The 15,724-nt window shown below is 39.6% G+C and overlaps 1 protein-coding gene across 5 annotated transcripts in view; it reads right to left on the bottom strand.

The window, feature by feature from the left end:
- The window catches only part of mbtd1.L (mbt domain containing 1 L homeolog), a 38,244-nt gene that overhangs the window by 13,750 nt on the left and 8,770 nt on the right, over positions 1-15,724 (bottom strand). For 4 of the 5 annotated variants that reach the window (XM_018234289.2, XM_018234290.2, XM_041575595.1 and 1 more), the window contains 6 exon segments: positions 15,278-15,333; positions 14,706-14,810; positions 14,118-14,265; positions 13,400-13,482; positions 12,803-13,037; positions 4,761-4,838 (listed from right to left, as the gene is read on the bottom strand). In XM_018234289.2, the coding sequence (XP_018089778.1) occupies positions 4,761-4,838; positions 12,803-13,037; positions 13,400-13,482; positions 14,118-14,265; positions 14,706-14,810; positions 15,278-15,333 (705 nt within the window). 5 annotated transcript variants of the gene reach the window in all.

Here is a 15,724-nt window from a genome sequence, read left to right on the forward strand (position 1 = left end):
TGGCTTCATATTCTTTAGTGCCAGAAATAACAAAAAAAAAAAAACCATGTTCTTACTGTCTCTTTAAAGGGCCGAGACACAAGGTCAGATTCGGGGAGATTAGTTGCCCAGCGAAAAATCTCTTTTTCGGGGCGACAAATCTCCCCGAACTGCCTCCCCTGCCATCCCGCCGGCTAGAATGTAAATCACCTCACAAGGAAACTTCAGGCGACTTCGGAAAACAAAGTGCTTTGAGTACCATCCTGCTGGTGACTTACATTCTAGCCGGCGGGAAGGCAGTTCAGGGAAATTAGTCACCCCGAAGAAGAGGGAAATTTGTCGCCGGGCGACTAATATTCCCGAATCTGACCGAGTGTCTCTGCCCTTAGATTTATAAACCCTACTTACTCAAAGGTCTGTTTTTAAAGGGGTCGTTCACCTTCCAAACACTTTTTTCAATTCAGTTGTTTTTAAAGGTTTTCATCTTTGGTGTTTGAGTCTGGCAGCTCAGTAATTCAGGCGCAATATTTATTTGATACATTTCTCAGCAGCATCTCTGGAGTATTAGCAAGTATTGTATCAATTCTAACAGCTGCCTGTAATGAAACCCAGAGATTCTGCTCAGCAGGGACAAAGATAAGAAATGTATCAATTAAATGTATCCATTTAGAACAGTTTACAGGGTCGACGACCCCCCTTCCGAGGGCAGCTTTAGAAGGTGAAAAATGACACTTCGCACTTCAATATTAGAAAAATGGTCGCACATAGAAAATAGAAAGTCATTGGAAAAAAGTTGGCTTTCCGAAGTCGCCGTAAGTTTCCTCGTGGGGCAACTTTAGGCAACATTGGAAAACGAAGTGCGTGTCTCTGCCCTGAAAGTCTATTGCACACCAGACAATTTGACCTCAAGGCAGGACACACTGGGGCAGGACCATGAGGGTTGGTTTGAGTGCTCATGCTCCTGCTTGCCGACATAAAAATGCATAGGAGTTTGCTTTTTAGGGCAATGGCACATGGGGTTGGAAACACCTGAAAATGCCTTAGTATTGCTGCCAATGTGAATTGGCAGTTGTAAAACGGTCAATTGAGAATGATCTAGGGGTTTTTGTAGATAACAAGTTGTCTAATTCCAGGCAGTGTCATTCTGTGGCTACTAAAGCAAATTAAGTACTGTCTTGTGTGAAAAGGGCATTAACTCAAAGGGACAAAAACATAATTTATCATCTTTATAAGTCCCTGGTAAGGCCTCACCAGTGTGTTTTTGGGCTGCAGTCCTTAAAGTGATACAGACGCCATTTTCAAAATTTTAATCTACATGAAAAGTTACCTATAGGTCATGTTGAACTTTTTCGCAGATAGTTGTAAGTAATTGTTTCTTGAAGTTCCTAAACCTGACTGGTTTGTCAACCTGACTTTCCCTTCTCAACCTGTTAAGAGTTTCTAATGCTAACAGACTACTGCTGCAAAAATATGGCAGCCCCCTCATAGGAAAAAAAGGGGGTAAGAAAGGTAATGTAAAAACATCAGGCAGATACTTTTATGGCAAAATTATAAATAGCATTCAAAGATAATGTTATAATAGATATTAAAAAAAAAAAGTTTATTTTCTGGTGTCGGTATCTCTTTAAGAAGGATATCAATGAGCTAGAGAGAGTGCAGAGACATGCAACTAAGCTGGTTAATAGGAAGGGGTTCTAGAGTAACAGAACTTTGATTTGAAGCAGCGTAGGTGGTTCTTCACAGAGTGGAATGCACTGCAGGGTGATGTTGTGATGCTGATTCTGTTAATGCTTTTAAGAGGGGCTTGGATGATTTCTTTGACAAGCAAAATATCCAAGGCTATAGTGATACTAAAATCTACAATTAGTAGATATTGGTATATATAGTTCATGTGAGTGTATGGAGGGGTCGGTGTGAGTATGTACAGTATGTGCACTGGGTTTCAATTGGATGGGTTGAAATTGATAAAACTTTTTTTCAACCCAACTTAAAGTGGACCTGTCACCCAGACATAAAAAGCTGTATAATAAAAGTCCTTTTCAAATTAAACATAAAACCCAAATTCATTTTTTTTATTAAAGCTATACAGGTTATAAATGCATTTAAATATCTCAGCTGTCAATGATGTTTTGCCTTAGGAATAGAGGCGGGGCAGGCAATTACTTTCACTTTCCATTCTGCATTTCTTAGATATCACTGCACTCCCCACATTCCCACTCCTTCCTTACTATCTAATTCTGTAACCAGTGCACTAGCATGTGCATAAGGCCCCCTATTCTAGCACATAAACAAGATTTTGGGATAACGCAAAGCTTGCCTTAATAACAGTGTTTAGAAAATGCCACCTGCCTGCTTGCTGTGATTGTTCATTTCCAGATTAAAGGAACAGTTCAGTGTGAAAATAAAAACTGTGTAAATAGATAGGCTGTGCAAAATAAAAAATGTTTCTAATATAGTTAGTTAGCCAAAAATGTAATGTATAAAGGCTGGAGTGAACAGATGTCTAATAAAACAGCCAGAATCCAACTTCCTGCTTTTCAGCTCTATAACTCTGAGTTAGTCAGCGACTTGAAGGGGGGCCACATGGTACATTTCTGTTCAGTGAGTTTGTAATTGATCCTCAGCATTCAGCTCAGATTCAAAAGCAACAGATAGGACCCATGTGGCCCCCCCTCAAGTCTCTCATTGGTTACTGCCTGGTAACCAGGGTAACCAGTCAGTGTAAACCAAGAGAACCAGTTTTTATTTTTTCACTGAACAATTCCTTTAAAGGGAACAAGACTGAAATAATTTATGTAGTGCAAGTAAAGTTTATCTTGCTTGACTAACATGATAATATATGATTTGGAATTATTTCTTAGGGTGACAGGTCCCCTTTAACTATGTAGCCAAGTAATCTCAACTTAATCAAGAGAAAATGCTTCAGTGAATTGGAAACCTAAAGCCTAAAGTGCCAGTGTCTTAACGCATAGAGCATATTTATCAAAAGGTAAACTAGTTCGCTAGAATAAACTCCATTGCTCTCTATTCATGTGTAAGGGATTTATAGGTAATTATTTATCAATGGTTAACTCTCATTTTCAATATATCCCTAAAAAATCTCATACAAGTGATAAAAAAAAAAGTGAACTTCATTCTGGCAGAGCTTTCGTTACACTCTTTGATAAATATGCCCCAATGTTTCAACCTCTAGTTAAAAGGCTCCAGAGCAGAGACACTTCCCTGTGCTGGAATAATATATTGGATAGTCCGTTCTCTGAACACTTTCAGCAACATAATTTATCTGATCTTATTTCACAAACTTTGTGGAAGTCTCTCCCTTCCTTGCGGATTTTCCTGTGCCCTTAAAGGAGAAGAAAAGCTACGGAGGCATTTTATTGCCAATAGATTAGCTGTAAACAGTGCAAGCTATAATGCTATATTTATTCTGTAGAATGTTTTACCATACCAGAGTAAAAAGCTCTAGAAACTCAATGTTTGTTTAGGATAGCAGCTGCAGTATTAATGTGGTGTGACATCACTTCCTGCCTGAGTCTCTCCCTGCTCTGGGCTCAGATTACAGTAAAGAAGGGGGGGGGGGGAAGAGGAGCAAACTGAGCATGCTCTTGCCCAGGGCAATGAGTTTTAAGCTGAAGGCAGGAAGTCTGATACAGAAGCCCATGTGTACACAATAGAAGGAAAGAAATGCAGTGTTTCTTTTGACAGGGGACTCCGAGCAGCACTACATTGGGGGTTTACTGGTATATTTAGATGGAACTTTCTGATAAGGCTTACTTAAAGGAAAACTATACCCCCCAAACAATGTAGGTCTCTATTAAAAGATACTGAGTAAAACAGCTCATAAGTAAAACCTTGCTTCATGTAAATGAACCATTATCATAATAATATACTTTTTTAGTAGTATGTGCCATTGGGTAATCATAAATAGAAAATTGCCATTTTAAAAAATAAGGGCCGCCCCCTGAGATCGTAAGATTCACTGTGCACACATACAAACCACATGTAAGGTCACATGAGCCAATTAACAGACAGAGTTCTGCCTTTTGCTTCCTCACTTCTTCCTGTTACAGTTAGTGTTGTAGTATTTCTGGTCAGGTGATCTCTGAGGCAGCACAGATAGAGTCACGAAATGGTGGTTCAAGGCAAGAGATGTAAAAGGGCAATATTTATGTAAATATATATTCCAGTTTGGTAAGGTTCTTTAATATGTCATTCAATTTGATATAAACTATCTGTTGCTTAAGTATTAATTTTGGGGGTATAGTTTTCCTTTAATGTTAAAGGAGAAGGAAAGGTTAAAATTAACTCATTAAACCACAGCTACTACAGTAGCAAATGATTAAACAAAGAGCCTTATCTGGGACAGTTATATTCTATGCTTATTGCTGGTCTCAGCAGTCTTGTCATTCCCCATAAAGTACAAAAGTACAAAATATTAAAAAAGGTGCTGCAGTTACCATTATAATAAAAAGAAACAAGGAATATCCAATGACAGAAGAAAGCATTTTTTTACCTGGTAATATTTTGTGACAGCTTTGTTTCCCTATCAAGAACTGAGGGAAATGGACCATTACAAAATATCTGTAGAATTATTGTCTGCAAGTAGCCAGTCAGGCAACAGTAAAAAATATGTGGATTCCATTGTAGTAACATAGTGAACTAGTAGTGAGAATGGCTCATTTAGACAAAAGGGGGGCAAACTTGATGGATGAGAGTCTTTTTTCAGCCTAATCTACTATTTTATGTTACTGTGAATATATGAAAGAAAATAAAATACATACTTTTTTTGTGTCCTTTGTATGGCTGCGATTTCGATTTTTTCTTTTGTTTTGAGACATTTGACTGGCCATCTTTATTTGCTAGAAAAGAAAAAAATATAATTATTTATCAAATCAAATTAACCGTCCACACACTACTGCTAATGAACAGCTGCCTACAACATATATTTCTTGAAGTGAAATGTCTGGTGGTGCACAGATGCAGTGCCACATAATTACTAGAGTAGTTCCTATTTTCGAAACTTTTTTAAAAAAAATGTTAAAACCACTTGTTTTTTCAAGTTAAACTAGTATGTGGCACAGAATCTAAATAATTTGTGCAGGGTCTGAATGGCCTACCTAGATAACATATAATTAGTGGGACTTGATGCTAAGGGAGAAGAAATTGGGGATACTGGAGGATAATAAACTTAGGTGAAGCAATGTCAGTCAGTAGCAGAGTCTTTCCCTGTATTAAAAGGAGGATAGCGCTGGTAAGGCCCTGCCTACAATACACTGTGCAGTTTTGGTCCCCAAACCTTAAAAAGGAAATTAATGAAACAGAATTTCCAAAGAGATACTATGCCAATAAAGTGAATGGAAGTTTATAAGGTTAAGAAAGGTTGGCTAAGTTGGGGTGTCTAAGAAAAGTTGCCTAAGGGGGTGATACAATAGATTCTATATTCACCAGTAGGTCCTTTCAGTGAACATAAGGGTATCCATTCACATTAGAAGTAAAGGAGGTTCTATCTTAAGACGCAGAAAGGATTTTCTCCATTGTCTGCTTGGGGGACACAGGAACAATGGGGTATAGCTGTTACCACTAGGAGGCAGGACACAACAATAGAAAGAGTAGAACTGGCTCCTCCCTTGTTAGCTATACCCCCCCCAGCAGGCTGGGCCTAGGTCAGTTTTTTGTTGTGGTTAGGATGTGCTGGTGACTTATGTTCACCACAGTCATTTTTCTAACACCAGGAGTTGCTCAAAACCCCTACACTGAGTGGGTGATCAGTGATGGACATCTCCCAATGAGGGCTTGTCTTCAGGGTCTAAGGGGAGTCTTGGCACAGATCATCCAGTATCCCTAACCTCTACATTCCTTCACAGGAGTAGAAGCGACTGGCCGTAAGACACAGAGGGAGCGGAGCCAATTTTGGTCAGACTTGCTACTTGACGCAATTCAAGCGGGGACACCCCACCACGAGCGGTCACAGTGGGCTTCACAGATCAAAGACGCAAACAATTTTAAATGCGAAGCATCCTTGGATACCACCCAAGTGATAGGTAGAACATCTGCACTAGCGGTCGCGGCCTGGCGATCCCTCTGGCTCAAACTGTGGTCCGCAGACATCTCTTCTAAGAACTCCTTGACTATTCCGTTCAAGGGAAAGTTGCTGTTTCGGCCCCGATCTTGATAAACTGATAAGCCAAGCTACAGGAGGGAAGAGCACCTTACTCCCGCAACCGTTCTTTTCACAGAGGCAAGAGCTTCCCAACCATGCCAGTCGTCCTTTGGTAGAGGTTCCTGGGGAGGTAAGACCAGATCCTCCTGGCAAGGTCACAAGCCCTTTACCAAGACCACAGTAAGCCCACCTCTGCATGACAGTCTCCCCTCACCGTCAGGCCATAGGGGGGGGGATTACGCTGCTTTTCAGATGCCCTGATCTCTCTCACTCAAGACGTCTGTGTTCACGAAATTGTGACACTGTGCTTTCACTTTAATTCCTCCACGGCGCTTCTTCATGTCCAGGCTACCTCAGGAACACACCAAAGACACAGCTTTTCAAGGCATGATCTTCGACCTACTTCACACAGAAGTGACAGTTCGGTACCTACCGGAGAACTCTTCAAGGGTTACTAATCAAACATGTTCGTAGTTCCCAAGAAGGATGTATTCCCAAGACCAGTCCTAGACCTAAAGAAGTTGAACAAGATAATTCGACAACGCAAATTCAAAATGCAGTCACTCCGTTCGTCATCACGGCTATGTCTCCGGGCGAGTTCCTGGTTTCTCTTAACATAAAGGATACGTACTTGCACGTACCCATTTTCCCTCTCTATCAGAAATTCTTACTATTTGCCTTTCAAAACCGGCACTACCAGTTCACAGCACTCCCATTCGGTCTAACATCAGCTTCTTGGGTATTCAACAAACAATCTCAACGACATCAAGCTCATTTTCCAGTGGCGAAAAACAACCAAACCCTACTATCAGCCATATACATTCCAGGAATGCTAAACTGGGAAGCAGACTTCCTAAGCAGGCAGTCTCTGGATCCAGGAGAATGGTCACTGAAGGAGGAAGTTTGGGGAAGACTGGAGGTGGATCTCATGGCCACCTGACAGAATCCGAAAGTACCGAACTTCTTTGCCAGGTACCAGAACCCCCTAGCTCTGGGCACAGATGCTCGAACATCAGAGTGGATTTTTCAGCTAGCCAATGCATTCCCTCCACTCCCTCTCATCTCAAGAACAATAAGAAAGCTTCAAGGAGAATGGACCATGCTTATCCTTATAGTTCCTAGGTGGCCTAGAGGAATGTGGTTTTCGGATCTCATCAACCTTTCGATAGAGGAACCCTGAACCCTACCTCAGCTACCAGACCTTCTCTCCCAAGGTCCCATTCTCCACCCAAGACCAACAAGCCTCAAATTGACGGCGTGGCTCTTGAGACACAGATACTGAAGCGGAAAAGGTTCTCAGACGACGTGGTAAAGGTAATTCGGGCAAAAACCTACCATAGGGTATGGAACACTTTTCAGCAATGGTGTACACAGGAAAAGGACTTTCAAAAATGTTCGATCCCAAACCCTACTGGATTTCCTACAAGTGGGGCGATCCAGGCTTCCCCAAATCGCAGATTTCTGCCTTTTCGGTCCTATTTCCAAAATGTCTAGCTTTACTACCCGACGTATAGCCCTTTCTACAGGGAGTTGCTCACATAGCTCATCCAACCCTGGGGCACCAGCTCCAACATGGGATCTCACACTGGTTCTATAGGCACTTCAGGAATCACCATTTGAGCCCATGGTGTCTGTATCAATGCAACTACCCATCTGGAAGACGATATTCCTATTTGCTTTAGCATCTGCAAGGATAGTATAGGAACTTAGCGCCCTATCATGCAAGATGCCCTTCCTTGTTTTCCCACTCGAACAGGGCGGTGCTCCGGACTCCATCTTTTCTTCCCAAGGTGGTCTTAGACGTCTACCTAAACCAAGACATTACTATTCCAACTTTCTGTCCACCACCATCTAATGCCAAGGAGGTGGCTCTGCATTCACTGGACAAAGTCCGGGCACTTAAATTCAAGACATATGCAAGTCAGATGCTCTTTTTGTCTTACCATTGGGACCCCACAAGCATCCAAGGGCACTATATTGAGTTGGATCAAACAGACCATACCCCTCACTGGGTCAGACCCCTCCTCCCAGGTTCAAGGCACATTCCATCAGGAGAGATGAGCACTTCCTGGGCATTCCGAAACCAAGCTTCAGCAGAACAACTATGCAAAGCAGCCACGTGGACATCTTTCCACTCCTTTGCAAAATGTTACCATTTTGACACCTTTGCGGCCTCTGACACATGCTTAGGTAGAAGGTTCTTCAAGCCGCGGTGGTCATTGCCACTTAAACCTATCCAATTAGGGGACAGCTTTGGTACGTTCGCACTGTTCCTGTGTCCCCCAAGCAGACAATGGAGATTTAGTGTACTCACCATTGAATCTCTCTCTTCAGTAGCTTGGGGGGACACAGGACTTCCCTCCCTGGATAGGGGGTATCACTACTAAATCAGACACGGTTAATCACAGACTTCAAGTTCACCTTCTAGTTATGTTAATATTCAGTTTACTATAAATTACTTGATTCCTTTGGTACAAACTGACCTAGGCTCAGCCTGCTGGGGGGGGGGTGGTATAGCCAGCAAGGGAGGTGTGAGTTCTACTCTTTCTATTGTTGTGTCCTGCCTCCAAGTGGTAACAGCTATACCCCACTGTTCCTGTGTCCCCCAAGTGACTGAAGAGAAAGAGATTTAACGGTGAGTACACTAAATCTTCTTTTCTGGTAAGTTGTGAAATTCTGTCCTCAAGACAGTTATACTGGCAGATGCTCTAGATCAGCTCAATAGCACATGGTACGTAAATGTTTACTAAAAATAAATGTGAACAAAGCACCAGAGCATTATGGAATACATAATGAAGTACTTAGAAATCTTAGAGTACAGTTTTACGTCAACTTTCATCATGTATGGTACCAATGGATAGCAGGAAATGTGATGTAAATCTAATATTTAAAAAACAGATTATTATTTCAGCCTGGAAATTATAGGCCTAGAAGTTGGACATCTGTGGTGTGCAAGTCATATGAAGATTTGTTAAGGGATCACATTCAAGATAGTAAATCACCCTGGTTTTATAATGGATGGTTACATGTCAGACAGATGTCATTGTTTTTTTTTTATAATGAAGTAAGTAGGGATTTGGACAGAGGGGTTTCAGTAGATGTGATGGATTTGGATTTTGTTCAACCATTTGATACAGTGCCACATAAACTAAGGTCTATTGGTTTTTGTATTGTTTGTACATAGATAGGGGTACTTTCAGCTGCTGACTGGCATTGCTCGCTACAGCCACAAGGCCAAACAAGGTTTAAGGGTAGGACTACACGGACGTTTTCGGCACGATCCGTCGCACTGCAACAAAACGCCTGTGACAAATCGCATGCAACAGAAATAAGGCGAGAGATAGAAATGCGTCTGCATCTGACAGTCACGTCGGATCAACGCTGGGACTTCATCCGAGAATGCATTCACTTACCTTATTTCCGTCGAATGCTTAGTCCTACCCTTAAACTGTATTAAAAATGGGATAAATCTGCAGGTAGAGACATTTGTTCTTCCCCTTTACAAAGCACTAGTAAGGACCCATCTGGAATATGGCATACAGTTTTGTCTCCTGTGCTCAAATAGGATATTAATGAACTGAAAAGAGTTTGAAGCCGGGCAACTAAGCTAACTAAGGTTATGGATAGTTTAAATTATTAAGAACGATTGGCTAAGCTGGGATTGTTTACACTGGAGAAAAGCTGCTTAAGGGGAGATATGATATCTATGAATTCATATTTAAGCAGACCATATAACAAACTTTCTAATGCTTTATTTACCAGTAGGTCCTCCCAGCAGACAAAAAGGCATCCATTCCAGTTAGCAGAACAAGAGGTTCCATTTTAATATTAAAGTTTACTTTTGTTGTTCTTGTTTTTTACAGTGACAGCTGCAAAGTTTTGGAATTCAGTCCCTTAAAGAGATACTGACACCAGAAAATAAGCTTTATCAATATCTATCATAACATGGTCTTTGAATGCCATTTATAATAGAAATGCTAATGCATTTACATTTCTTACCCCCTTTTTTCCCTATAAGGGGGCTGCCATATTTGTGCAGCAGTAGTCCGTTAGCATTAGAAGCTCTAACTGACAGGTTAAGAAGAGACAGTCAGGTTGGCAAAACAGTCAGGTTTTAGGAACTTCAAGTAACAATTACTTACAAAAGCAGACCTATCCGTGAAAAATGATCAACATGACCTATAGGTAACTTTCCATGTAGATTAATATTTTGAAATAAATGTTTTAGTGTCAGTATCACTTTAAGTGGTTATACTGGCAGATACATTAAATAACTTCAAGATGAAGTTGGATGGCTTTTTAACACATGTGAAAATACAGGGCTACTAAGTAAAAATTTAATACAGGGACGAGTGTGATAACCATCATGCTTGTTGTTCACCTTTAAGCACCTAGTTGTTTTAAAGATAGTTCAGCAGAAATAAAGACTTTTTCCAATTACTTTCTATTTCCTATGTGTGACCGTGAATATTTATTTTAAGTTTCAAATAAATAAATAATATATATACAGTGGTGTGAAAAATTATTTGCCCCCTTCCTGATTTCTTATTCTTTTGCATGTTTGTCACACAAAATGTTTCTGATCATCAAACACATTTAACTATTAGTCAAAGATAACACAAGTAAACACAAAATTCAGTTTTTAAGTGAGGGTTTTTATTATTTAGGGAGAAAAGAAATCCAAACCTGTGTGAAAAAGTAATTGCCCCCTGAACCTAATAACTGGTTGGGCCACCCTTAGCAGCAATAACTGCAATAAAGCGTTTGCGATAACTTGCAACGAGTCTTTTACAGCGCTCTGGAGGAATTTTGACCCACTCATCTTTGCAGAATTGTTGTAATTCAGCTTTATTTGAGGCTTTTCTAGCATGAACCGCCTTTTTAAGGTCATGCCACAACATCTCGATAGGATTCAGGTCAGGACTTTGACTAGGCCACTCCAAAGTCTTCATTTTGTTTTTCTTCAGCCATTCAGAGGTGGATTTGCTGGTGTGTTTTGGGTCATTGTCCTGCTGCAGCACCCAAGATCGCTTCAGCTTGAGTTGACGAACAGATGGTCGGACATTCTCCTTCAGGATTTTTTGGTAGACAGTAGAATTCATGGTTCCATCTATCACAGCAAGTCTTCCAGGTCCTGAAGCAGCAAAACAACCCCAGACCATCACACTACCACCACCATATTTTACTGTTGGTATGATGTTCTTTTTCTGAAATGCTGTGTTACTTTTACGCCAGATGTAACGGGACGCGCACCTTCCAAAAAGTTCAACTTTTGTCTCTTCGGTCCACAAGGTATTTACCCAAAAGTCTTGGCAATCATGGAGATGTTTTTTTAGCAAAATTGAGACGAGCCTTAATGTTCTTTTTGCTTAAAAGTGGTTTGCGCCTTGGAAATCTGCCATGCAGGCCGTTTTTGCCCAGTCTCTTTCTTATGGTGGAGTCGTGAACACTGACCTTAATTGAGGCAAGTGAGGCCTGCAGTTCTTTAGATGTTGTCCTGGGGTCTTTTGTGGCCTCTCGGATGAGTTGTCTCTGCGCGCTTGGGGTAATTTTGGTCGGCCGGCCACTCCTGGGAAGGTTCACCACTGTTCCATGTTTTTGCCATTTGTGGATAATGGCTCTCACTGTGGTTCGCTGGAGTCCCAAAGCTTTAGAAATGGCTTTATAACCTTTACCAGACTGATAGATCTCAATTACTTTTGTTCTCATTTGTTCCTGAATTTCTTTGGATCTTGGCATGATGTCTAGCTTTTGAGGTGCTTTTGGTCTACTTCTCTGTGTCAGGTAGCTCCTACAGTATTTAAGTGATTTCTTGATTGAAACAGGTGTGGCAGTAATCAGGCCTGGGGGTGAGTACAGAAATTGAACTCAGGTGTGATAAACCTCAGTTAAGTTATTTTTTAACAAGGGGGGCAATCACTTTTTCACACAGGCCCATGTAGATTTGGAGGTTTTTTTTCTCCCTTAATAACGTAAACCTTCATTTAAAAACTGCATTTTGTGTTCAATAATGTTATCTTTGACTAATAGTTAACGGTTTTTGATGAGCAGAAACATTTAAGTGTGACAAACATTCAAAAGAATAAGAAATCAGGAAGGGGGCAAATAGTTTTTCACACCACTGTGTGTGTATATATATATATATCAGCTCTGGGAAGGGGGGGGGTCGCCGACCCTGTAAACTGTTCCAAATGTATACATTTAGTTGATACATGTCTCATCTTTGTCCCTGATGAGCAGAATCATTAAAGGCAGCTGTTAGAATTGATACAATAGTTGCTAACACTTCAGAGATGCTGCTGAGAAATGTATCAACTAAATGTTGCAAAATTGTAACAGTTTAGAGTGAAATACTGAGATTCCAGACTCAAACACTAGAGACAGGAATGTTACTTTAAACTTCGATTTTGAAAAAAAAAAAAAACGGTAAAAAATAAAAAATGGAAAGTATTTGAAAAAAAGTTTTTATTTCTGGGGAACAATCTGAAAACAATCGAACTGAAAAAACTTTTTGGAAGGCGAACAACCCCTTTATGAGGCTTCACATGGAGGTTGAGCTGATGGACAGGTCTTTCAGCCCAAATTACTATGTAATGTTATTATCTGAATAAGTGGAAGATTAGCACGGACAACGCTAGACTCGCTTGAGAATGTTTGACTTACATTGTGGTGCTGGAGGCTGCAACTGGTATCCTGTTAATTGGCACCAACCAACAGGATAGAGGTCTGGAGATTCACAGTCTACCCACTGATCATACTCATCTTCCCAGCCATCAAAATGTATCCTCAGCAGGCGATGAATAATACGTGTCACTGTGGCAACACACACAAGCCGGGGTTCCATAAGGTCTACAGCCTCAAGCTTCATACCAACACGAAACCCATGATTAGGAACATCCTGGTATTCAAAATAAAAATAAAGCACAGCACATTAAATTCAGAAACGTCAGCGATATGCAGCTCAGTTAACTACTAAAAAGCATTATATTGATTTAATGGGTTTAGCTTTAGAAGAAACAATTAAATGCAATTTAAAATGTTTTAAGTTTTTGCAATTAATATAGTCTCCCATTTTCCATGGGAGGACAAGGGAGTGGCGGCTTGCCAAGAAAGCCAAAAGTGACTGCTTGCACCGGAAAACAACAAGGACCTTTTACAAACATGTCTGAACGCCTATTGTTACTCATAAAGCTTGTTCTTTTGTGCACAGATTGGATTGAGTTTTGGCATACATCATGCTACTTGTAAACACAACATTACCTTGTTAAAGAGTTTTACAGGAGCTGCTATAGATCCAGTTTCCCTGAGGTAGTCAAACCATTTAAAAGGTAGTTTTGTGTAGCCTGCAAAACAAATATATATCGGTATGTACACCAATAGTTACCTAATGTTGTGTTTGGAACCCCGAGGGGGCCCTTTGCAATGTATTACAAATGTTTCCACCTGCATAGTAAAAAGGCCATAGTCTTGTTATATGTACATATATTTTTAGAAGCAAGTAACTCTACAGGACATACAGATACAGGTATAATTAATCCTTATTGGAAACAAATCCAACCTATTGGGTTTATTTAATGTTTACAGACTTAAGGTATGCAGATCCAAATTACAGAAAGATACATTATCTGGAAGACTCCAAGTCCCAAGCATTCTGGATAAAGGGTCCTATATACCTGTATAGCTATATTATCATTTTGCCCAAAACTAGCTGAAAGCCAAGATCCTGTAGATCTTTTTCATTTGCCCCAACAAAATGGTTAAATCAGATAATTATGACATGAAAAGAATAAAATTAAGGACATTCTCTGAATTTATCCAAACTAATTAATACAAATGGATAAATGCAGATAAGATATTGAATCTTATTATTTTAGTTCATTTCCAGGCTACAGTACATTAATAATACAACAAGAAAATATATTATTTGTTATATTTATAGGCGAGAACCACACATAAAATCAAATGCACAAACACTTACCTCTTGGTGGAGTTAGTTCTATTTTGTTAATTTCACAGAAACCAACAGGAAATATTGAAGGAGATGAGGCATGGTAGCAAAACCAATCTGAACCATCTGCTGCTTCTGAACCATCAATACCAATCATTAGGTATCCCTCTGCTAGCACCTGTGTGTGCAGGAAAACCACATCACTTAATTGGCAGTGAAATTGTATTTCTTTATAGAAACTTGTCACTAAATTCAGCTGCATTACTTAGAACGGGACCCTCACTCTTCCACCATCTGTACTAGGAGAGGGGATGCCTTGGATGCAGATTGTGCTAAATTGCATTTTCACTATAGTGGGCATTAAATACTACACTTCAATAAAAGTAAAAACACTGCATATAGGGAAGTACCACAATTTATTGAAAATACAATTCTTAAATAAGGGGACATTATTTTATAAATTTAAATTTTCCCTGAAGGGACTAGATTTATGGTGTGCTCTATGCAACAGCAATTTAATTTGGTAGTTGGTCTTTATTTTCTATTCGGTCTTATATAGGTAAATTTAAACGTAGGATCACTTTCAAATTTCTTATTGTCCTGTAAAAAGGGACTGACCTTTCTGATTGTTGCTACACATATTGCTGAAAGGTTTAATGGATCAATCGCTTCCAGTTTCATCCCTTCTTTAAACCACTCGCTGCCTTGTTCAACGTCTTTCACCTGTTTCAGAAAAAAAGGTTTGAATCAAAATGTGAAAATAATTAACACACACAAAAAAAAAAAAAAAAAACCCTGGCAGATATATTGCTGTTAAAGGGTATGTAAAGGCAAAAAAATAAAATTCAATTTTTACTTTCTTTAATGAAAAAGAAACCTATCTCCAATATACTTTAAATAAAAATGTGTACCGTTTTTATAAGAAACCTGGCTGTATGCAGTGAAATTCTCCCTTAATTTACTGCTGTGGATAGGAATTGTGGATACAAAATGGATACAATCACTGTGCACAAATATAATGCAGGGACCATACACTAAACTTTGGTTTCTTATTTTTACTATTTTAATATTAAATCTTTCCATAGAATACAAACAGATTTCATGAGATTAGAAAAAGAGGACATGGAAAGGGTTATGACAGCTCAAAAAAAAAAAAAAAAAAAAGTCAGAATTCTAATGAACAGGCTTACCTTTATAAATAGGTGAGATGGTGCATCATAGTTTGATTCCTGTTTTTTTAAGATATCTAAAAAGAGAAAATTATTGTCACAAATGCATAATAGTACAGGCATGGAATCCCTTATCCAGGAACACCATCTCCCATAGAGTCCCTTTTAAAATGTACAATTATTTGCTTAAAAAGGATTCTCTTTAATAAAACAGTGCCTTGTTCTTGATGGTAACTAAGCTGCATAAATCCATATTGGTGGCAACAATCCTACCGGATTTATGTCACGTTTAAATGAACTTCAGGTATAGTGATCAAAATTATAGAAGGGTCCCTTATCCAGAAAACTCCAGGTCCCAAGCATTCCAGATAATAGAACAGTGCCTGTAATTTCCAGGAATGCGTACATCCCACAAACGTGTTATGTTTTTGATTCCCTTTATGAAATTACAATATCTAGCTATGTAAT

The sequence above is a fragment of the Xenopus laevis genome, chromosome 9_10L (genome assembly GCF_017654675.1).
Source record: "Xenopus laevis strain J_2021 chromosome 9_10L, Xenopus_laevis_v10.1, whole genome shotgun sequence".
NCBI classification, from domain to species: domain Eukaryota; kingdom Metazoa; phylum Chordata; class Amphibia; order Anura; family Pipidae; genus Xenopus; species Xenopus laevis.